The sequence below is a fragment of the Neoarius graeffei genome, chromosome 11, assembly GCF_027579695.1.
Source record: "Neoarius graeffei isolate fNeoGra1 chromosome 11, fNeoGra1.pri, whole genome shotgun sequence".
Taxonomy (NCBI): domain Eukaryota; kingdom Metazoa; phylum Chordata; class Actinopteri; order Siluriformes; family Ariidae; genus Neoarius; species Neoarius graeffei.
Window position 1 is genome coordinate 15,911,812 of NC_083579.1, and position 25,674 is coordinate 15,937,485.

At 43.2% G+C, this 25,674-nt stretch overlaps 1 protein-coding gene across 3 annotated transcripts in view; it reads right to left on the reverse strand.

Annotated features, from left to right (window-relative positions):
* Window positions 1-10,446, reverse strand: part of kctd3 (potassium channel tetramerization domain containing 3) — a 54,008-nt gene extending 43,562 nt beyond the window's left edge. For 2 of the 3 annotated variants that reach the window (XM_060933492.1, XM_060933490.1), the window contains exon 1: window positions 10,104-10,446. In XM_060933492.1, the coding sequence (XP_060789475.1) occupies window positions 10,104-10,174 (71 nt within the window). In that variant the 5' untranslated portion in view covers window positions 10,175-10,446. Of the gene's footprint in view, window positions 1-9,901; window positions 10,022-10,103 lie in introns of those variants that run through there. The other variant, XM_060933491.1, reaches the window with a different exon arrangement.
* Window positions 10,447-25,674: the final 15,228 nt, after the last annotated feature.

Below are 25,674 nucleotides of genomic sequence, written 5' to 3' on the forward strand. Positions count from 1 at the left end.
TTCTGAGAGCCGCTGCCACTCCAAGATGCTCTTTTTATACCCAGTCATGTTAATGACCTATTGCCAATTGACCTAATGAGTTGCAATTTGGTCCTCCAGCTGTTTCTTTTTTGTACCTTTAACTTTTCCAGCCTCTTATTGCTCCTGTCCCAACTTTTTTGAGATGTGTTGCTGTCATGAAATTTCAAAATGTCTCACTTTCGACATTTGATATGTTGTCTATGTTCTATTGTGAATACAATATCAGTTTTTGAGATTTGTAAATTATTGCATTCCGTTTTTATTTACAATTTGTACTTTGTCCCAACTTTTTTGGAATCGGGGTTGTATAAAATACATAATTCAGAATCAGAATTCTTAAGTACATGTAATAAATGCATGAAATTTTATGTTTCAGGTAACTGGTGTTGGGAGACATCTGCATGTTTGTTGTACTTGTGCATCTATCCTGCTTTACTGGCCTGCTGTAGTACTTTTTTTTTCTTTCTTTTGGTTCATCCAATGCCAGTAGGCGCTGGTGAAACAACGACAAAGTTCGAATTCCATAGATCGCGGTTGGCCATAGCAGACAGCAATTCAGTTCCCTTCAAACCAGTTTCATCTTCAATGATGGATTTCAAGGTGACGCATGGACGACCAATTCGCCTCTTAGCATCCGGAGACCAGAGTAAAAGTCTCCCGGCAGGTTCATCGTGATGAGTAACATGTCCCGCAAGTGCTAGTCGTCTCCGACTCACAACCATGGATACAAGAGGCAAGGGACCATACAGTGACTTGTTCGTGGGATGGCTTTTCCACGAGATGTTGTAAGCAAATCGTAGCATTCTAGTAAATGTGCCATCGAGACGCTTTCATCGTGCTGCATTTAGCGTCCACGACTCAGAGCCGTATAGAAGTATTGACTCTATACATGCTTTGAAGACTTTTGTTTTGGTTTTCTTCTTGATTGGAGACTTCCAAACTTTCTGTAATGAATGCAGGGCACTCCAAGCTAGCGCAATTCTAACATTCATATCATGCTCAGTTTCAGAATAGCTACCAAGGTACTTGAAATCATCAACACAGTCAATTTTTGAACCGTCTGATGAAATCAACTTTGCATCGGTGGATGGATTTAAATGCATATACTTTGCCTTTGGTGCATTCAGGTATAGACCAACATCTTGACAGGCTTTCTCCACTCTTTTGAGAAGACCTTGAGCAGTCTCATTGATAAGCTGTAGTACAACTTCATATAAAGCTTTAAACTTTCTGTACACAGTCTAATATCTTAATGCACCTTAGCATCAACACGAAATTTCACTTCACTGAAAATGTGTTTCTTTCATTTATTTAAGACTGTCATTAATTAGTGCTGTTAACTTGATTGTTGACTGGCTCCTGCTATTTTCTTTAAAACTTTATATTGTATATTAATACTTTTATGGTTATCCTTACTCTTTATACATGTACATTTAAATAAAACAAATCTCAGTTATCATTTTATCCATGTTTTTCAAACTTTTATGGTGTATTCAGACCAGGATAGTTCAATAGTTCACTTGCTTTGGTCCGAACCAAATGTTTTTTTTATTTTTTCATTTTGGTGCGGTTCGCTTTCACACTGTACATTTTAGTAAGCGGACCAAAATCTGTCAACAAAGCCACGCGCCCTGAGGTCGTTCAGCTATTGGTCAGAGACGACACGCGCACAAAGCGTTAAGTTCAAAAGTAGTCATGGAGGCTTTCCGTACTGTTATTCTTTTTAATGTCATCAAAGCTATATGTTTTTTCCAGTTTTTACTGTTTTCACAATTGTGCGATTACTATGCTGTTGTACAAGTAATTTATCAGCGACGACGACAAAGGGCAAGGCGGCTACGGAGGATAGCGCTGATGACCGCACATGTTGTGCCCCCTACTCATTTTTTGTACTCTGTAGTCTAGCCTACCACTGGTCTGAATGACTGAACGACTGTTGTAACGTTCCCTTGACAACCAAAACAGTGTTTGCACTTTGCGGTGGAGTGTCAAGACTCTGTTTCCCATAATGCTCGACAAACGACGGAAGCTCCCGAGGTACAAAAAAGCAAAACTGTCGGATTAGGTCCGGTCTGCTTTCACACCTCCAAAAGGTCCGCACCAGGGTTCCTTTGGTCCGGACCAAGTCCGACCTTGCAGCTCGGTCTCGGCCCGCTTGTTTGGTCCGGACCAGAGTTCGGTGGTTTGTATTCAGACCAACCCAAAAGGTCCGGACCAAGAGAAATTTGGTTCGTTTGGTCCGGACCAAACAACGTAAGTGTGAATACGCCCTTATTCATTGTTATGCTTACAATGTTTTCAGTGCAACGACAGGTCTAACAAAGTGTGTGACAGTGTCCATTTAATATATACTTTAAATGATTCAAATTATTTAACAGTTAACTCTATTATTAGTTTAATTTACATTTTGCCTGTAAATTATTCATTTAGGGGCGGCACAGTGGTGTAGTGGTTAGCGCTGTCGCCTCACAGCAAGAAGGTCCGGGTTCGAGCCCCGTGGCCGGCGAGGGCCTTTCTGTGTGGAGTTTGCATGTTCTCCCCGTGTCCGCGTGGGTTTCCTCCGGGTGCTCCGGTTTCCCCCACAGTCCAAAGACATGCAGGTTAGGTTAACTGGTGACTCTAAATTGACCGTAGGTGTGAATGTGAGTGCGAATGGTTGTCTGTGTCTATGTGTCAGCCCTGTGATGACCTGGCGACTTGTCCAGGGTGTACCCCGCCTTTCGCCCGTAGTCAGCTGGGATAGGCTCCAGCTTGCCTGCGACCCTGTAGAAGGATAAAGCGGCTAGAGATAATGAGATGAGAATGAATTATTCATTTAATAATGCACACGTCTTCAAACTCTTTATATAGAAAATCATTCTTCGGAACATAACTTCTTATTTAAGAACATAAACCATTACATCATGAAAATTATCAGTTGCTATTATATAATGTTAAACTGAAAAGGTGCAAACTACTAATGGAAATCTGACTGCTTAAAATCTGCCTTCAAGATCACTATTAGAATACAGCATTAGGAGTTCCTTTGTGCTTGAAAATATCCCGTGGCCACGCGTTAATAACGCGTGGGAACGAGATCCTATTCCGTGGCCACGACTTGTTTAATGCGTGGGCCACGAGAAGTGTTAGTCATTTCATCATGGAGACTGCTGACTTTCTGGCATCAGTAGTTTCAGCCGCAAATATGGACAAGCAAGTTTGATCTGATTTCGTTTTATTTTAATCTAGGAATTAATTATAATGATATCCTTAAATCGCTTGCAGTTAGACATGGAGTAATTCTGAGCAAGAGACACTTAATTCGGCTGCTCAAAAAGCACGGGCTCAAACGGAGACAATATGCTGACCTCAGGGAAGTTATAGATTTCATCATACAGGATAAACCCTGTATTTATTGCACAATTGACGGCCGCTCAAAAACTGGACATCATCCCATCAGGCTGGAACTGGAATCATCTCGTGGCCACGCGTTATTAATTTGTGGCCACCCAATAATCATCTCGTCCCCACGCTTGTGGCCACGGAATAGGATCTCGTTCCCATGCATTATTAACTCGTGGCCACGGAATATTTTTTTTTCACCCATGTCACCAGAGGGGCGCCGTAGATTCCGTTTCTGACCCCAATTTCCGCGATTTCCGTCCGTTTTCCGCGATCGCGGAAAATCGGAGGCCCTAGATAGATTTTACCAGTGTTTTAATGATTTCTGACCTAAATAGTGTTAATGTATACACATTTGAAATTTCACCTTAAAGTTCAACATGCAAGTTAACTGTTTTGTTATAGATTACTGAGGTATACGATAGATTTGAAAATCTACAGGGATACCTTGCACTTTATTATCTATGATCAAGTAGTGTTGTAACAAAAATGTGCATGAAAATATGAACAGTGGTTTGCTCCATCTTATACAATCCAATGAAGAGAATCGATCATCATGACCTCCTGCTGATCACAAAGGGATCTGAACCTAAGACCTGCCACCTTAAAATAAGTTGCTGTATTACTATAACTGTAATGATTTAGAATGTTTCTGATGCAATTACCGTAATACAGTGGTGCTTGAAAGTTTGTGAACCCTTTAGAATTTTCTGCATTTCTGCATAAATATGACCTAAAACATCATCAGATTTTCACACAAGTCCTAAAAGTTGATAAAGAGAACCCAGTTAAACAAATGAGACAAAAATATTATACTTGGTCATTTATTTACTGAGGAAAATGATCCAATATTACATATCTGTGAGTGGCAAAAGTATGTGAACCTTTGCTTTCAGTATCTGGTGTGACCCCCTTGTGCAGCAATAACTGCAACTAAACGTTTGCGGTAACTGTTGATCAGTCCTGCACACCGGCTTGGAGGAATTTTAGCCCATTCCTCCATACAGAACAGCTTCAACTCTGGGATGTTGGTGGGTTTCCTCACATGAACTGCCCGCTTCAGGTCCTTCCACAACATTTCGGTTGGATTAAGGTCAGGACTTTGACTTGGCCATTCCAAAACATTCACTTTATTCTTCTTTAACCATTCTTTGGTAGAACGACTTGTGTGCTTAGTAGGGCTGTAACGATACACCCAACTCACGATTCGATTCGTATCACGATTTTTGACCCACGATTCGATACGCCCACGATTTTTTTTTAAATGTTTTTTTAAAGTAGTAAATTTGACTTATTAACATTTACTTACATTAACTATTTAATAACAAATAATTCAGACCACTGCAGAGAATGAGTAATATGTATGCAAAAATGAACAAATGTATATCCAAAGATTGTTTTATTTCTCAAAATAATACTGTTGAGCCGGAAGCTCTGTTTTTTTCGGTTCTGAAAAAGTCATTTTTCCAAATCGTGTAAATCCGTTAAGATTTTTTTGGGGGGTGGCTCTCTCACTGTCTCACTCTCATAGGGCCAATGATTTTCTGTGATCACGGAAAACAGATGGAAATTACGGAATTTTTATGGTGAAACATTGCTCGCGTGTCAAAATGTAACTGCCGCAGAAGGCTTCCGCCCAAGCAGACATGCCTTCAGTGTTGCCAGATATTGCTAACGTTTTCCACCCCAAAATATGTTCAAAACCAGCCAAAAAGCACCTAAACCTGCCCAATCTGGCAACACTGCATGCCTTTCCGGTCAAGTGATTGTGATTGGCTTGTGGCACACCTAGCCAGCCAATGAGCTGCTTGTTTACAGATTCGCTCCCCGCGTCGCAACCAGAATGGCGACCGCTTAAAAGAAATGAATGCTCTGCCAGTGGCGAGTGTGGACGTTGCGTGACTCGCAGAAGATTATCGCAGGTCGGCGAAAAAACGACTTACTAATAGATATTAAAAAAAAGTAATTTAAGTAAGTTTAAAATGTAATTTAAATAAAAAGTAAAGTATTCATAAATTGAAGTTTGGAAGCGCCTCTGTTTTTGGGCTGAGGAGAAGTTTGAAAGGGTGTACCGCGATTCTGCCTTCTTGTATCGCGATACGGATCGTGGCTCTGCGTATCGCGATTTCGATTTCAATACGCATATCGTTACAGCCCTAGTGCTTAGGGTCGTTGTCTTGCTGCATGACCCACCTTCTCTTGAGATTCAGTTCATCGACTGATGTCCTGACATTTTCCTTTAGAATTCGCTGGTATAATTCAGAATTCATTGTTCCATCAATGATGGCAAGCCGTCCTGGCTCAGATGCAGCAAAACAGGCCCAAACCACAATATTACCATCACCATGTTTCACAGATGGGATAAGGTTCTTATGCTGGAATGCAATGTTTCATTTCTCCAAACATAATGCTTCTCATTTAAACCAAGAAGTTCTATTTTGATCTCATCCATCCACAAAACATTTTTCCAATAGCCTTCTGGCTTGTCCATGTGATCTTTAGCAAACTGCAGATGAGCAGCAATGTTCTTTTTGGAGAGCAGTGGCTTTCTCCTTGCAACCCTGCCATGCACACCATTGTTGTCCAGTGTTTTCCTGATGGTGGACTCATGAACATTAACATTAGCCAATGTGAGAGAGGCCTTCAGTTGCTTTGAAGTTACCCTGGGGTCCTTTGTGATCTCGCTGACTATTACACGCCTTGTTCTTGGAGTGATCTTTGTTGGTCGACCACTCCTGGGGAGGGTAACAATGGTCTTGAATTTCCTCCATTTGTACACAATCTGTCTGACTGTGGATTGGTGGAGTCCAAACTCTTTAGAGATGGTTTTGTAACCTTTTTCAGCCTGATGAGCATCAACAACGCTTTTTCTGAGGTCCTCAGGAATCTCTTTTGTTCATACCATGATACACTTCCACAAACATGTGTTGTGAAGATCAGACTTTGATAGATCCCTGTTCTTTAAATAAAACAGGGTGCCCACTCACACCTGATTGTCATCCCATTGATTGAAAACACGTGACTCTAATTTCACCTTCAAATGAACTGCTAATCCTAGAGGTTCACATACTTTTGCCACTCACAGATATGTAATATTGGATCATTTTCCTTAATAAATTAATGACCAAGTATAATATTTTTCTCACATTTGTTTAACTGGGTTCTCTTTATCTACTTTTAGGACTTGTGTGAAAATCTGATGATGTTTTAGGTCCTATTTATGCAGAAAGATAGAAAATTCTAAAGGGTTCACAAACTTTCAAGCACCACCGTATATGTATAACTAAGATGCACTGAAAAGAAAAGTAAGGCAGCTGCATATTATAAAGTTTAAATTTTGGCACTTTATTAAATGGACTAGATTAAGATTAAAACATATTTAAAGGAAAAGAAAACTTAATTCATACATTTAAGTTTGCAGAAAGATTATGTATTTATAAACACATTCATGAAGAGATTGTGTTAAGTGTCAAATGTAGCATAATTTTGAATAATAATGATAAGCATATTTGACAGTGTGATGTCACTGTGACTCTTGAACAAAAGAATAATCCGGAGCCGCCTTTTGTTAAATGGATCCCAGTGACATCACACTGCCAAAAATGCTTATGATGATTATTTGAAATTATGCTATATTTGACACATTTGGACAACTTCACTTCGTGAGAGTGTTTATAAGTACATAATCTTTCTGCAAACCCAAACTAATGAATTAAGTTTTCTACTCCTTTAAAGCAGATTAATTCTCTCCTTGGCTTTTGCTTGGCCCAATGTTGGGCAACCCTCTCATAGTCCATCTCGCTGTCATCCATGCTGATGTGGATCAAATCGTCCAGCGAGTCTTCTCCTAGCTTATTAAAATCAGTCGGCTTTGTCCGTTCGGTGGGGGACAACATCGGCAGCCAATGAGATCGCTTATAATGAATCGGAAACTTCCAGGATGTTTGACGTTTTCTTTCGATATTTTTATTGGACGGTTTGAACACGTGATCTTGACGTAGCCAACGGATTAATTTGTTTACATCATACCACGCGGACATATTACTTTGACAGAATCAACACAAACATTGGAAAAAAAGAACGCTTGTTTAACACAAATATCAATCAGTATGTAAATGGGTCGGTTATTTGCTCTCCTATGTATCAAGTTACTTGTCGGTAGGAAATTTTAACGTATCGGTATAAATCTAAGCGTATCGGATTTTAACTAAAGCGACTAAGCGTATCGGCAGTCAGAGCAAGCGTATCGGGCCCGACACGCTAAAACGCTTTGGGGAAACCCATGAGATTAATCAATTATCGATTTTAAATAACTGATCGGTAGTTACAGCCCTAAACATTATGTTCATTTCATGTTAAGTTATGAACAATAACTGAATTTTTGTACAAACAACAAACACCGAGTTGATGGTAAATAAAAATCAGCACTGAATATTGCTCATCAGTGTCTTTGATTAATAATAATAATAATAATCATCATCATCATCATCAAGTATTTTATACCCAAAAATAACATTTGGGTCGAACCCTAAACAGGAGCACCATTTTAAAAAGATCAAACTTTATTAGACAGGCTTTCTGCACTGTGTTAATAAAACAGTAAAAACCTGCAGACTAATTTATTACCACACAGAAAACTGGCATCAATCTGCATCAATACAATTATATCAATCCCCATCCCTCGCTATAGCGGCAAGATTAAAAACAGCAAATAACGATAAGATTAACATTGACCATCATCGTTATTATTACATCCAGTATGACACACTTCAACAGGTGTGTGTAATCATTTGTATGCATTGTGAATTAAGCCAAGAATAAAATGCATTATTTTTTAAATTGTATGTTTGTCCCTCAGTGTCACCCTGACCCTACTGACCACCACCCCAACCACACTGACCACCACCCTAACCCTACTGACTATCGTGACCACCACCCTAACCCTACTGACCATCGTGACCACCACCCCAACCACACAGATCCTACTGACCACCCCCCTGACCACAGTGACCCTAGTGACCACCACCCCAACCCTACTGACCACTACCCCAACCACAGTGACCCTACTGACCACCACCCTGACCTTACTGACTACCCTGACCACCACCCTAACCACCATGACCCTAATGACCACTATGCCGACCCTACTGACCACCACCCTAACCCTACTGACCACCACCCCGACCCTACTGACCACCCTGACCCTACTGACTACCCTGACCACCACCCCGACCCTACTGACCACCACCCTGACCAGTGACCCTACTGACCACCCCCCTGACCACAGTGACCCTACTGACCACCACCCCGACCACAGTGACCCTACTGACCACCATCCTGACCCCTACTGACTACCCTGACCACCACCCTAACCACCATGACCCTACTGACCACCACGCCGACCCTACTGACCACCACCCCGACCCTACTGACCACCCTGACTACCACCCCGACCCTACTGACCACCACCCTAACCACCGTGACCCTACTGACCACCACCCTGACCCTACTGACTACCATGACCACCACCCCAACCCTACTGACCACCACCCTAACCACCGTGACCCTACTGACCACCACCCTGACCCTACTGACTATCACCCTGACCACAGTGACCCTACTGACTACCCTGACCACCACCCTGACCACAGTGACCCTACTGACCACCACTCCGACCACAGTGACCACCACCCTGACCCTACTGACTACCCTGACCACCACCCCAACCCTACTGACCACCACCCTAACCACCGTGACCCTACTGACCACCACCCTGACCCTACTGACTACCCTGACCACCACCCCAACCCTACTGACCACCACCCTAACCACCGTGACCCTACTGACCACCAACCTGACCCTACTGACCACCACCACCCCGACCACAGTGACCCTACTGACCACCACCCTGACCACAGTGACCACCACCCCGACCCTACTGACTACCCTGACCACCGTCCTGACCACAGTGACCCTACTGACCACCCTGACCACAGTGACCCTACTGACTACCCTGACCACCACCCTAACCACCGTGACCCTACTGATCACCACCCTGACCACAGTGACCCTACTGACCACCACCCCAACCACAGTGACTACCACCCTGACTCTACTAACCACCACCCCGACCCTACTGACTACCCTGACCACAGTGACCCTACTGACCACCACCCTGACTCTACTGATCACCACCCTGACCCTACTGACTACCCTGACCACCACCCTAACCACCGTGACCCTACTGACCACCGCCCGGACCACAGTGACCCTACTGACCACCACCCCGACCCTACTGACTACCCTGACCACCATCCTGACCAGTGACCTTTGCCCCATAGCTTATAAACCTGATGTAAACCCAGGTGGCAGAGGAGTGCGTGTAGAGCTCTGTGAAGCTGAGTGATGATCTCCACATTAGTACCCTGGCATTGTGTTTGATGATGTTCCTTTCCTGAGACACACTCACTCCTGGAATCACAACTCCACTGTAACTCACCCAGTCAACACACAAGAACCGAAATCACCACAAGTGCATCATGAAGGCGCTCAGAAGACATTACTCATGATTCAGAGCTGTAAACAGGTCCATGCAGCCTGAAGCAGGAGGAGTATCTGATCTGAGGCCTGTGTGTGGAAAAGCCTCGCAAACTTCAGTTTCCGCTTAACGCCAGTGAACTGCCGTGTGCTGCAGCTCTTACCGCGTTCCCCCGACGTTCAGCTGGATGATGTCACCCGGTCCAGATGTGGAGCCGTTACACACTCCGGCCATTTCTGAGTCCGAGCCGTGTTCAGCAGCGCGCGCTCTTTATCCCGTTACACTGCTGCTGCGCGTGCGCTTCCCAGCAACTCTCAGTGAAAACATCACCCCGCAGCCCAGGGCCGTGTGTGTGTGTGTGTGTGTGTGTGTTTCAGCACACCGTGTCCGCCATGTTATAACATCGCGCGCCTCATAAATACAGATATAACAGGATAATAACAACAAATCCCGCTGAAACGGAAAGCTCGGGCGGTTGTTTTATGTTCGCCGCAAACAGAGCGCGAGACCCGTAGCCAAAGCCGACGTCAACGTCGAGTATAACAGCCAATCAAAGAGCCCAGCGTCCGGGCTTCCCACCGACACAGACCCCGCCCCCAACGCTCCTATTGGCTGCCGCTGACCTGCTCGAGCCATCTGTCATTTTTCTGGGAGATGATGGGAAGCTATGGGGGAGTTGCTCATCCTCATGACGTCACTGAGCTGAATTCCTCATTGTTCACCCAAACAAGCAACCACATTGAAATAAATAAACAGACTCAATGAAGATTAATTTAAAAAAAAAAAACTCAGAGGTTAAAATGACTAATTTGTGTAATTAGAAAAGAGTTTAATTTGTTGTAAGAAAATAAAACCCTTATCAATACACACATATCAGTCATATGCGACACAGTTATCAGCACCTAGAAATTCTTAGGAACAAAATGTACCTGAAGTATGCGCTCATTTTTATATTATTTTATTTATTTTCCTTCACTAGTGCTGTCGCCTCACAGCAAGAAGGTCCGGGTTCGAGCCCCGTGGCCGGCGAGGGCCTTTCTGTGCGGAGTTTGCATGTTCTCCCCGTGTCCGTGTGGGTTTCCTCCGGGTGCTCCGGTTTCCCCCACAGTCCAAAGACATGCAGGTTAGGTTAACTGGTGACTCTAAATTGACCGTAGGTGTGAATGTGAGTGTGAATGGTTGTCTGTGTCTATGTGTCAGCCCTGTGATGACCTGGCGACTTGTCCAGGGTGTACCCCGCCTTTCGCCCGTAGTCAGCTGGGATAGGCTCCAGCTTGCCTGCGACCCTGTAGAACAGGATAAAGCGGCTAGAGATAATGAGATGAGATGAGATGATGGGAAGCTATGGGGGAGTTGCTCATCCTCATGACGTCACTGAGCTGAATTCCTCATTGTTCACCCAAACACAAGCAACCACATTGAAATAAATAAATAGACTCAATGAAGATTAATTAAAAAAAAAACTCAGAGGTTAAAATGAGTAATTTGTGTAATTAGCACAAATTAGAAAAGAGAAATCTAAAGTTTAATTTGTTGTAAGAAAATAAAACCCTTATCAATACACACATATCAGTCATATGCGACACAGTTATCAGCACCTAGAAATTCTTAGGAACAAAATGTACCTGAAGTATGCGCTCATTTTTATATTATTTTATTTATTCTCCTTCACTAGTGCTGTCACCTCACAGCAAGAAGGTCCGGGTTCGAGCCCCGTGGCTGGCGAGGGCCTTTCTGTGCGGAGTTTGCATGTTCTCCCCGTGTCCACGTGGGTTTCCTCCGGGTGCTCCGGTTTCCCCCACAGTCCAAAGACATGCAGGTTAGGTTAACTGGTGACTCTAAATTGACCGTAGGTGTGAATGTGAGTGTGAATGGTTGTCTGTGTCTATGTGTCAGCCCTGTGATGACCTGGCGACTTGTCCAGGGTGTACCCCGCCTTTCGCCCGTAGTCAGCTGGGATAGGCTCCAGCTTGCCTGCGACCCTGTAGAAGGATAAAGCGGCTAGAGATAATGAAATGAAAAAATGAAATGATGGGAAGCTATGGGGGAGTTGCTCATCCTCATGACGTCACTGAGCTGAATTCCTCATTGTTCACCCAAACAAGCAACCACATTGAAATAAATAAACAGACTCAATGAAGATTAATTTAAAAAAAAAAAACTCAGAGGTTAAAATGACTAATTTGTGTAATTAGAAAAGAGTTTAATTTGTTGTAAGAAAATAAAACCCTTATCAATACACACATATCAGTCATATGCGACACAGTTATCAGCACCTAGAAATTCTTAGGAACAAAATGTACCTGAAGTATGCGCTCATTTTTATATTATTTTATTTATTTTCCTTCACTAGTGCTGTCGCCTCACAGCAAGAAGGTCTGGGTTCGAGCCCCGTGCCCGGCGAGGGCCTTTCTGTGCGGAGTTTGCATGTTCTCCCCGTGTCCGTGTGGGTTTCCTCCGGGTGCTCCGGTTTCCCCCACAGTCCAAAGACATGCAGGTTAGGTTAACTGGTGACTCTAAATTGACCGTAGGTGTGAATGTGAGTGTGAATGGTTGTCTGTGTCTATGTGTCAGCCCTGTGATGACCTGGCGACTTGTCCAGGGTGTACCCCGCCTTTCGCCCGTACTCAGCTGGGATAGGCTCCAGCTTGCCTGCGACCCTGTAGAACAGGATAAAGCGGCTAGAGATAATGAGATGAGATGAGATGATGGGAAGCTATGGGGGAGTTGCTCATCCTCATGACGTCACTGAGCTGAATTCCTCATTGTTCACCCAAACACAAGCAACCACATTGAAATAAATAAATAGACTCAATGAAGATTAATTAAAAAAAAAACTCAGAGGTTAAAATGAGTAATTTGTGTAATTAGCACAAATTAGAAAAGAGAAATCTAAAGTTTAATTTGTTGTAAGAAAATAAAACCCTTATCAATACACACATATCAGTCATATGCGACACAGTTATCAGCACCTAGAAATTCTTAGGAACAAAATGTACCTGAAGTATGCGCTCATTTTTATATTATTTTATTTATTCTCCTTCACTAGTGCTGTCACCTCACAGCAAGAAGGTCCGGGTTCGAGCCCCGTGGCTGGCGAGGGCCTTTCTGTGCGGAGTTTGCATGTTCTCCCCGTGTCCACGTGGGTTTCCTCCGGGTGCTCCGGTTTCCCCCACAGTCCAAAGACATGCAGGTTAGGTTAACTGGTGACTCTAAATTGACCGTAGGTGTGAATGTGAGTGTGAATGGTTGTCTGTGTCTATGTGTCAGCCCTGTGATGACCTGGCGACTTGTCCAGGGTGTACCCCGCTTTTCGCCCGTACTCAGCTGGGATAGGCTCCAGCTTGCCTGCGACCCTGTAGGACAGGATAAAGCGGCTAGAGATAATGAGATGAGATTTTCCTTCACCTGAGGCTTTAGGAAGTCTTTAAATGATCGTCCACGGCTTCCTGTTTCACTGGGGATAACATCTATCCATCCATCCATCCATCCATCCATCCATCCATTATCTGTAGCTGCTTATCCTGTTCTACAGGGTCACGGGCAAGCTGGAGCCTATCCCAGCTGACTACGGGCGAGAGGAGGGGTACACCCTGGACAAGTCGCCAGGTCATCACAGGGCTGATACAGTGGGGCAAAAAAGTATTTAGTCAGTCACCAATTGTGCAAGTTCTCCCACTTAAAAAGATGAGAGAGGCCTGTAATTTTCATCATAGGTATACCTCAACTATGAGAGACAAAATGAGAAAAAAAAAATCCAGAAAATCACATTGTCTGATTTTTAAAGAATTTATTTGCAAATTATGGTGGAAAATAAGTATTTGGTCAATAACAAAAGTTCATCTCAATACTTTGTTATATACCCTTTGTTGGCAATGACAGAGGTCAAACGTTTTCTGTAAGTCTTCACAAGGTTTTCACACTCTGTTGCTGGTATTTTGGCCCATTCCTCCATGCAGATCTCCTCTAGAGCAGTGATGTTTTGGGGCTGTCGCTGGGCAACATGGACTTTCAACTCCCTCCAAAGATTTTCTATGGGGTTGAGATCTGGAGACTGGCTAGGCCACTCCAGGACCTTGAAATGCTTCTTACGAAGCCACTCCTTCATTGCCCGGGCGGTGTGTTTGGGATCATTGTCATGCTGAAAGACCCAGCCACGTTTCATCTTCAATGCCCTTGCTGATGGAAGGAGGTTTTCACTCAAAATCTCAAGATACATGGCCCCATTCATTCTTTCCTTTACACGGATCAGTCGTCCTGGTCCCTTTGCAGAAAAACAGCCCCAAAGCATGATGTTTCCACCCCCTTGCTTCACAGCAGGTATGGTGTTCTTTGGATGCAACTCAGCATTCTTTCTCCTCCAAACACGACAAGTTGAGTTTTTACCAAAAAGTTCTATTTTGGTTTCATCTGACCATATGATATTCTCCCAATCCTCCTCTGGATCATCCAAATGCTCTCTAGCAAACTTCAGATGGGCCTGGACATGTACTGGCTTAAGCAGGGGGACACGTCTGGCACTGCAGGATTTGAGTCCCTGGCAGCGTAGTGTGTTACTGATGGTAGCCTTTGTTACTTTGGTCCCAGCTCTCTGCAAGTCATTCACTAGGTCCCCCCGTGTGGTTCTGGGATTTTTGCTCACTGTTCTTGTGATCATTTTGACCCCACAGGGTGAGATCTTGCGTGGAGCCCCAGATCGAGGGAGATTATCAGTGGTCTTGTATGTCTTCTATTTTCTAATAATTGCTCCCACAGTTGATTTCTTCACACCAAGCTGCTTACCTATTGCAGATTCAGTCTTCCCAGCCTGGTGCAGGTCTACAATTTTGTTTCTGGTGTCCTTTGACAGCTCTTTGGTCTTGGCCATAGTGGAGTTTGGAGTGTGACTGTTTGAGGTTGTGGACAGGTGTCTTTTATACTGATAACGAGTTCAAACAGGTGCCATTAATACAGGTAACGAGTGGAGGACAGAGGAGCCTCTTAAAGAAGTTGTTACAGGTCTGTGAGAGCCAGAAATCTTGCTTGTTTGTAGGTGACCAAATACTTATTTTACCGAGGAATTTACCAATTAATTCATTAAAAATCCTACAATGTGATTTCCTGGATTCTTTCCCCCATTCTGTCTCTCATAGTTGAAGTGTACCTATGATGAAAATTACAGGCCTCTCTCATCTTTTTAAGTGGGAGAGCTTGCACAATTGGTGACTGACTAAATACTTTTTTGCCCCACTGTACATAGACACAGACAACCATTCACACTCACATTCATACCTACGGTCAATTTAGAGTCACCAGTTAACCTAACCTGCATGTCTTTGTACTGTGGGGGAAACCGGAGCACCCAGAGGAAACCCACACAGACACAGGGAGAGCATGCATACTCCACACAGAAAGGCCCTTGTCGGCCACTGGGCTTGAACCCAGGACCTTCTTGCTGTGAGGCGACAGCGCTAACCACTACACTGGGGCTAACAGTACATTATAAACATCTGAGGAGACACAGAGGCCACATTTCCTTCATCATTCTTCATCATGCGACGCATTCAAGAATATACAAGTGAAATGACACAGAGGTGAAGTGTGTTAACTTTCATCCATCAGACAACTGCTATAAGACAGCTTGATAGTTTGTACATTTGTAGTCTCCTCAATAATGAACATGTTTAAACATAATCACTGTGATGAAAACAGGCGATTCCGTGGATAATAACATTTTGGAATTATTTTTTCATCTTGTGTCAAGTTCAACAAGCTAAATAATCACTGAATTATCCATAAAGCATTAAAATAATTATGTATTGACTTATCTGTCTCAGTTTTGCTGCGGTAAGTTCCCATGTTCTGTGAAAATGTTGTTTTGTATTAACTGTACTAACTTCCTTCTCAGATACATAATACACAGATCACGATGTTGTGTTGGCGTATCCATGCTTCACATAACCCTGGTCCTACATCTTACATATAGTGTTTACCCGCTTCCAACACACCAATTAATCAGCTAATTAACAGCCTTTCCTGAGCTAAGTGGGTGTGGTAGAGCTGCTACACTATATGGAGAAGGATTGTGCACCCCGACCATCACACCCATATGTCCTTGTTGAACGTCTCATTCCAGATTTATTCTCCTTCACTGTTATAATGAGCTCCACTCTTCTCTTCTCTTCTCTTCTCTCCTGGGAAGACTTTCCACTAGATTTTGGGGCGTGGCTGTGGGGATTTGTGTTCATTCAGTTCAGCGACAAGAACATTAGTGAGATCAGACATTGATGTTGGGATGTTGAGGCTCCAGTTCATCCCAAAGGTGTTCAGTGGGGTTGAGTTCAGTCAGGGCTCTGTGCAGGACACTTGAGTTGTTCACTCCAACCTCCTTCACACACGATGTCTTCATGGAGCTCGTTTTGTGTACAGGAACATCATCGTCGTCCTGCTGGAACAGGTTTGGACCTGTTAGTTCCAGTGAAGAGAAATTGTAATACTACCGCATAAAGAGACATTATATACAACTGTGTACTTCCAACTTTGTGGTAACAGTTTGAGGAAGAACCACATGTGAGTGTGATGGTCAGGCGTCCACATACGTTTGATCACACAGTGTATATTTTATCAGCATTTTTTCTCTCTCATACAGTATATGCTCTATAAAGCTTAGATAAAAAAGACAAATTCTGTAATATTGCTGGGAAAATAACAAATTCTGTTCATCAAGCTGCCAAATGTGTGTCAGTCCATTCATCACTGAATGCCGTCCTCTTTTTTCCTTCCTTTTTATTTCCTCTTTCTTTTCTGATGGTTATAGTCAGTTTCAGTTTGACAGTACCATACCTTCATTCATTTAATCAAACTCACTGGTGTTCCACACTGCATTGGCTCCAAATCAAATTTCGTATTGTTTATAAAATACAACCCCGATTCCAAAAAAGTTGGGACAAAGTACAAATTGTAAATAAAAACAGAATGCAATGATGTGGAAGTTTCAAAATTCCATATTTTATTCAGAATAGAACATAGATGACATATCAAATGTTTAAACTGAGAAAATGTTTCATTTAAAGAGAAAAATTAGGTGATTTTAAATTTCATGACAACAACACATCTCAATAAAGTTGGGACAAGGCCATGTTTACCACTGTGAGACATCCCCTTTTCTCTTTACAACAGTCTGTAAATGTCTGGGGACTGAGGAGACAAGTTGTCTTAGGTATTTTTTGTTGTATCTTCCGTTTTATGATGCGCCAAATGTTTTCTGTGGGTGAAAGATCTGGACTGCAGGCTGGCCAGTTCAGTACCCGGACCCTTTTTCTACGCAGCCATGATGCTGTAATTGATGCAGTATGTGGTTTGGCATTGTCATGTTGGAAAATCCAAGGTCTTCCCTGAAAGAGACGTCGTCTGGATGGGAGCATATGTTGCTCTAGAACCTGGATATACCTTTCAGCATTGATGGTGTCTTTCCAGATGTGTAAGCTGCCCATGCCACACGCACTAATGCAACCCCATACCATCAGAGATGCAGGCTTCTGAACTGACCACCGATAACAACTTGGGTCGTCCTTCTCCTCTTTAGTCTGAATGACACGGCATCCCTGATTTCCATAAAGAACTTCAAATTTTGATTCGTCTGACCACAGAACAGTTTTCCACTTTGCCACAGTCCATTTTAAATGAGCCTTGGCCCAGAGAAGACGTCTGCGCTTCTGGATCATGTTTAGATACGGCTTCTTCTTTGACCTATAGAGTTTTAGCTGGCAATGGCAGATGGCACGGTGAATTGTGTTCACAGATAATGTTCTCTGGAAACATTCCTGAGCCCATTTTGTGATTTCGAATACAGAAGCATGCCTGTATGTGATGCAGTGCCATCTAAGGGCCCAAAGATCACGGGCACCCAGTATGGTTTTCCGGCCTTGACCCTTACACTCAGAGATTCTTCCAGATTCTCTGAATCTTTTGATGATATTATGCACTGTAGATGATGATATGTTCAAACTCTTTGCAATTTTACACTGTCAAACTCCTTTCTGATATCGCGCCACTATTTGTAGGCGCAGAATTAGGGGGATTGGTGATCCTCTTCCCATCTTTACTTCTGAGAGCCGCTGCCACTCCAAGATGCTCTTTTTATACCCAGTCATGTTAATGACCTATTGCCAATTGACCTAATGAGTTGCAATTTGGTCCTCCAGCTGTTCCTTTTTTGTACCTTTAACTTTTCCAGCCTCTTATTGCCCCTGTCCCAACTTTTTTGAGATGTGTTGCTGTCATGAAATTTCAAATGAGCCAATATTTGGCATGAAATTTCAAAATGTCTCACTTTTGACATTTGATATGTTGTCTATGTTCTATTGTGAATACAATATCAGTTTTTGAGATTTGTAAATTATTGCATACCGTTTTTATTTACAATTTGTACTTTGTCCCAACTTTTTTGGAATCGGGCTTGTATTATCTATTTCAAAGTCACGAGTCAACTCCCTGAAGTAGTCATCTCTCTGGATGCTGAAAAGGCTTTTGATAGAGTCGAGTGGGAGTACCTTTTCATTGTTCTGAAAAAGTTTGGCTTTGGGGATACACTAATATCCTGGATAAACCTCTTGTACACCTCAGCCCTAGCCTCGGTCTACACCAATAATATCAGGTCTGAATATTTCAATTTATTTCATGACACTCACCAGGGTTGTCCAGTCTCTCCCTTGCTTTTTGCCATTCCCTCTCTATAGCTATCAGAAATTCACCCTCATTCCTGGGGATAACCTGTAGGGGCATTGAACACAGGCTTGCATTGTACTGTATGCAGATGACTTGCTTTTGTACGTTCCTGATCCTCTTTCTCAACTGCCTAACATTCTGTCTTTATTACAAAGCTTTGACTCTTTTTCTGGGTACAAGCTCAATCTACAAAAGAGTGAATGCCTCCCTATAAACTCAAAGGCTCTCCTGCTTTCTCAGTCTGACCTACCATTTCATCTGAATAACTGTAGCATCAAGTACTTGGGAGTAACTGTTACTCATACACTGTCTGCTTTATTAGATGCAAATTTTACCCCCCTACTCAGCCATATGAGGGCTGCTTTCCAGAGGTGGCGTAATCTGCCCTTGTCTATGCTCGGTAAAGTTAATGCAGTTAAGATGAACATTCCTCCAAAATTTCTATATCTTTTTCAATGCATCCTTTTATTTTTGCCAAAATCATATTTTAAATCTATTGATCAAGCTGTCATTTTCTTCATATGGGGAGGAAAGACTCCTAGGATTAGGAAGTCCCTCTTGCAGCAGTGCTCACTCAGTGGAGGACTCTCATTGCCAGATTTTATGTATTATTACTGGGCAGCAAATATCCATAAATTTCTGTTTTGGGTCCTTTTTTTTTTTTACTTTTTTACTTTATCCTTCCGCTTGTGCCTGGGGGGGCGTCACGGGGAGATGTAGACGTCTCTCTGTAGCCAGGTGAGTAGCCTCCTGGAGAGTCAGGCCATGTGCACGGAGGGTCTCTGCTACTCCCTCTATCCATCTGCGGCGTGGTCTCCCTCTGGCCCTGACACCTGAGTGTCTGGCGGTGTAGGCTCTTAAGGCTGGCTGTGTGGTTGGCATTCTCGTCAGGTGACCAAACCACTGTACTCTCTGCTTGGCGATGAACTGTAGGACAGGTTTGGTTCCAACCATCTTTCTAACCACTTCGTTCCTCAACCTGTCTCTCCTTGTCTTTCCAGCTGCTCTTCTCAGGACCCTCATCTCACAGCTTGTGAGTTTTCTCTCCTGTGCTCTGTTCAGGGTCCAGGTTTGGCACTGGTATGTGAGTGTTGGAACAAAGATGGCATTGATCAGTCTGGCCTTGGTCTCCATAGGAATACTTGGGTGCCTTAGTAGAGGTGCTAGAGGTTTTGGGTACATAACTCCCAAACCCTGTGGTGCCAACTTGAGTTGAGGTCTTGTGTGTCGTTTTCTCTTCCTGCTCTTCTCTTCTCATCACTCCCGACATCTCCCTCTCGTTACACAGATAACCTGTACCTCCTTGAAAATTTGGTATCAATTTAGGCGCCATTTTAAGTCATACTCCCCCTCTACTCTTATGCCTAGAACCCTCAATCATCTTTTTCCACTTTCTCTTTTAGACGCTGCATTTTGTTTGTGGGAGAGATGCATGCAGACGTTCAACGAATTATACACAGGCAGAGTTTTTGGTAGCTTCACAGATCTATCAGCTTCACATGATTTGCCCAAACCACATTTATTTAGATATTTTCAAATTAGGCATTGTGTCTTAAATATTTTTTCTGACTTCCCCTCTCCACCCCCTAAGCAGCCATGGGAAGACTTTTTAAAACTCAAACCCAATCAGAGGTCACTTGTTTCCCAAATTTATCAATGTCTTTTGTCATTTAACACAGAGCACTGCTCTAAAAGCTGTGCTGTCTGGGCGCAGGAGCTGGGCATAGAGTTTGAGGAAGATTTCTGGGAGAGAGCCATTAACGGAACACGCCATTCTCCATCATGTGCCCGTTTGGGCTCGATTCAGTTTAAAATTGTGCAAAGATTGCATCTATTGAGTTCAAGGCTATCAAAAATATACCCTGACATTGAGGACACCTGTGTGAAGTGTGGAGGCACACCTTGCCACTTGACTCATATGTTTGCGTTATGCCCCAAACTTGAATACTACTGGAATTCACTGGAGCTTCTGCTCCATGCTCTCACAGAAGGCGGTCGCATTTCTCTGCTCTCCTCTCCTCTCCTTTTTTTCCTGCTTGTGCTCTTTGTTTCGTCTCGTCTGCCTATACATTTTTTCTTTTTGAGAGACTCTCTCCGCATTGAATTTCTAAACTAAAAAAGCATGGATTTGATAAACTGGTCTCCTAACAAAATTGACACAGTTTCTGGGTTCGGGGGAACCCACCTGTCCTGCCGGAACGTCTGTGGAGGACATTGGAGATATCTACCTATTCGGAACCATGATTACCGGACTTTTGCTGATTGGCTTAGGCATTGCCCTGGTATATAGAGGAAATCAGATAACGGTGACAGCTGTTCAAAGCCCCACAAAGCTGCCTGATATGATTGAGCGGTGGGCAAAGCTGTCGGCACTCAGACTGTGGCAGAACTTGAACCACAACATGGTTGTCATCTTGGAGACGCTTTCGGCTTTGCAAGGAATAAGTATTTAGGAGACCAAATGGAATTGAATTGAACAGAAATGGACAGATATGGACAAAATGGACAGATATGGATGAGTGGTGTGGACGTGTAAAGACTGCGTCTGTTCGAAAGACCAAACAATCTCTATCTTATCGACATTCGGCTCCCTGAACAGCACCGGCTTCAATCAAGGCCGTTGCTGGGGCAACATTTCCCCCAGAAGGTCACTACTGGGAGACACTCTCACATTTTTTGCATTCCTTCCCCAATTTTCCACGGTCGCCGTTTTTCACCCCCAGTGTGACAAGCGGGTGCATGACCAGCGCCGCTTGCATGGCTGCAGGAGCGGATGGCTGCTTGCTTGCGCTGGGTTACCTCTACCTCCTCCCCTCCCCTCCTACCCCCTTCCCCCCCACCCCTGATTGCCCCTCCTTCCCCCCTTTCCCCCCCTCAAGTCCCATGTTTTAAAGTGTACTTGTGTTATTGTGTGCTTGTGCGGAGGTTTTTAAATGCTCCCACACTGTACTCCTGATAGGAGCATAGTGGGGGGGTGTTCTTTTTTTCCTCATCTTTCCTCATGTTTCTACTGTGTTTCTTTTTCTTTTATCCCTGTCTTCCTGTCCTGTTCCCCCTCTGTAAGGACAGGTTGATGGTCAATTTCACTGGTAACAGTGACAATAAAGGGTTCATTCATTCATTCATTCATTCATTCAATTCCATCTTTAAAATCCTCTCAGAAATATTAGGAATCACTCTGGAACTATGCCCTCTTGTAGCCATATTTGGTGTTTCACCCAGCCCACATGTCCTCAGCAAGACCCATGCAAATATTGTGGCCTTCGCCACCCTATTGGCAAGGCGTAGAATTCTACTTAACTGGAAATCACCACAGCCTCCTCTTCTATCTGCTTGGTTGTAAGACCTCGTGTTTTTCTTAAAATTAGAGAAAGTCAAATTTACTCTACATGCGGACACAAGTAGATTCTTCAAGCACTGGAGTCCTTTTATAGAATACTTTACTGACTTACAAACGCTCCCATGATCTAGCATGTTTAAGACTACTTTCTAACCCACCAACTTTTAACTGTTCTCCTTCTATACCAGCCTAGTACTTAGGATATACAGTATATCTATTCTCCTCAATGGTACTGTAAAGTCTTTCTATTCTTCACTTTAGGGCCTCTATTACTCTCTTGTTATGATGTTATCACAAATACACCATAACTGTGATTGTTATGCAGACAACCACCAAGGATCTGGCCACCAGTGTCCCCTTTTTTTTTTTTTTTTAGGGTGTGTGTGTGTATTTATTCTTTACAGTTTATTTGTCTTGTTTTTGCTTTGTTCTTATTTTTTTGTTCTCCTTTACTGTTAATGTTTTAGATGTCCTTGCTTGTGATTTGTATGTCTGTTTTGTGAAGGGATGGGAATAGTTGGGTGGGTGGGGTGGTGGGAGCTTGTGCTCTTTAACTTTCATATGAATATTTGTACTGTAAAATTTTATATTTGTGCTTTAAAAATGAATAAATAAACCTTGACCAAAAAAAAAAAAAAGAAACATGTTTTAGCATGGGGCGGCACGGTGGTGTAGTGGTTAGCGCTGTCGCCTCACAGCAAGAAGGTCCGGGTTCGAGCCCCGTGGCCGGCGAGGGCCTTTCTGTGTGGAGTTTGCATGTTCTCCCCGTGTCCGCGTGGGTTTCCTCCGGGTGCTCCGGTTTCCCCCACAGTCCAAAGACATGCAGGTTAGGTTAACTGGTGACTCTAAATTGACCGTAGGTGTGAATGTGAGTGTGAATGGTTGTCTGTGTCTATGTGTCAGCCCTGTGATGACCTGGCGACTTGTCCAGGGTGTACCCCGCCTTTCGCCCGTAGTCAGCTGGGATAGGCTCCAGCTTGCCTGCGACCCTGTAGAACAGGATAAAGCGGCTAGAGATGATGAGATGAGATGAGATGTTTTAGCATAATCTTGCCAAGGCGGCACGGTGGTGTAGTGGTTAGCGCTGTCGCCTCACAGCAAGAAGGTCTGGGCTCGAGCCCCGTGGCCGGCGAGGGCCTTTCTGTGTGGAGTTTGCATGCTGTCCGCGTGGGTTTCCTCTGGATGCTCCGGTTTCCCCCAAAGACATGCAGGTTAGGTTAACTGGTGACTCTAAATGGACCGTAGGTGTGAATGTGAATGGTTGTCTGTGTCTATGTGTCAGCCCTGTGATGACCTGGCGACTTGTCCAGGGTGTACCCCGCCTTTCGCCCGTAGTCAGCTGGGATAGGTTCTAGCTCGCCTGCAACCCTGTAGAACAGGATAAAGCAGCTAGAGATAATGAGATGAGATAATCTTGCCAAATAAACAGAATGTAGAAATCTTTCTCTTGTAGCGTTAGCTACCCGATATGATTTCGAGTTTGAAAAGAGTTTGCTAGCATGTCAGGTGGCGTTTCACTGACCAGCTAGCTTAACGTTAAACCACCATGATGGCACAGCATGCGTTCATTTTGTGATTTCACTTTCTGTCTTTGGTAATGGCGTTAGGTTTTGTAAGCGTTGTGGCAATAATACAATGATGTGTTGACAGAAAATGTGCTTTTAATACTTACACTACCGTTCAAAAGTTTGGGGTCACTTTGAAATTTCCTTATTTTTGAAAGAAAAGCACTGTTCTTTTCAATGAAGATCACTTTAAACTAATCAGAAATCCACTCTATACATTGCTAATGTGGTAAATGACTATTCTAGCTGCAAATGTCTGGTTTTTGGTGCAATATCTCCATAGGTGTATAGAGGCCCATTTCCAGCAACTCTCACTCCAGTGTTCTAATGGTACAATGTGTTTGCTCATTGCCTCAGAAGGCTAATGGATGATTAGAAAACCCTTGTACAATCATGTTAGCACAGCTGAAAACAGTTGAGCTCTTTAGAGAAGCTATAAAACTGACCTTCCTTTGAGCAGATTGAGTTTCTGGAGCATCACATTTGTGGGGTCGATTAAATGCTCAAAATGGCCAGAAAAATGTCTTGACTATATTTTCTATTCATTTTACAACTTATGGTGGTAAATAAAAGTGTGACTTTTCATGGAAAACACAAAATTGTCTGGGTGACCCCAAACTTTTGAACGGTAGTGTAAGTATTTTTAAAAGCAAGTACTTCAGTACTTTAACTTAAGTAAAAATTTGACTGGACAACTTTCACTTGTATCGGAGTAACACTTGACCAGTGGGATCTGTACTTTGACTTAAGTAATGAAGTTGGGTACTTTGTCCACCTCTGTTTGCGACAATGTCTGTTGTTAAAAGCGCTATAAAAATAAACTTGACTTCTAATGAACTGGTAGTGACTGTTTAGTGGGATTTCCTGAAATGATGCTGATGTACGTCCCATATTATGATATTTGACATCGATTTTGACAGATTTAAGTGATATTGGAGCTGCTTTCCTCAGTGCCAGACACCCCCCTCCCCCCCAGCCTACCCTGTAGATACCCCTGTGTGATTTGTGTAATCCTCTGTAACCTGTGCAGATTGATTACTGATGTGCAATACTAATGAGGGGTTTGTATCTCACAGCGTAGTCTGAATAACTAAGACCAGGGCAACAGTCGACGATGAAATAGCAAGTGGGAGAAACAGTCACTCAGATCATAAAGAGGAAATGTTTGTGATGTATTCTTTGAAAAAACTGTTATTCAAAGATGATTTATTATTATTATTATCCATCCCTTTTTCTAAGTGTAATCTTCAGGATTGAAGAACGTAAGCCAGTGAGCACTATTATACGCTCAGGTGGTTCAGTGATCATGTTTGATTTCACCTCTTTATCGTTTTAGACTCCAAAACCCAGACACTTCAGTCCTGTATAAAGCTCTGTTAAACACTTTTCAACAGTCTGCATCTGATCAATAACCACAAAGAAATAAAAGGTGACATTCTTTACTTTTGCTTCATACTTGATTTACTATAGTTGCAGTTCCGAGCTGCTTGATTAAACAACAGAAAATCAATTCAGGATTTGACAGGTCAAGTATCTTTAGAGGACACTGTATTATATAAAGCTGCTGCTCGCCTCTTCTGTCGTTTGCGAAGTCCATGCAAAGTTCTTGTGACCTTTTTTCTCCATTCTCTCACATGCTAAGTTAATTCGCTAATTAGCCATGTATGATGTCGTTAAAATTCTCCAGGCAGCATAACATTCAATTACTGCTCGCTCAAATTAATACAGAGTAGGTGGAATAATCAACCCCTTTACCCAAACTCTGTAAATCTGCAATCACCACCATCACCATCACCAGTAACTCCACCTAAAAATCTCCATCATCGATCTGTAAGCATGTAACCGTCTGATTCTCTCGATTTCGCCTCAGGAATCTAAAAGCAAATGAATTTCAAAATGGATTGTGTATCTACAGAGTGTTATAAGTCTTTGCTTTCCCTTTCTGTTCCTATACGTCTCAAACTACGGAAAAGGCTCCCAGATTAACACTGTCAGGTAAAGTTACATTACAGCAGGTCTGCAACAGTGTGGTCCTGAGGAACCCTCCCACCCTCGAGCACCACAGCTTCACTATAATCCTGAGAAGTCGTCTAATACCTTTCTCTTTTATATTATCTACACTT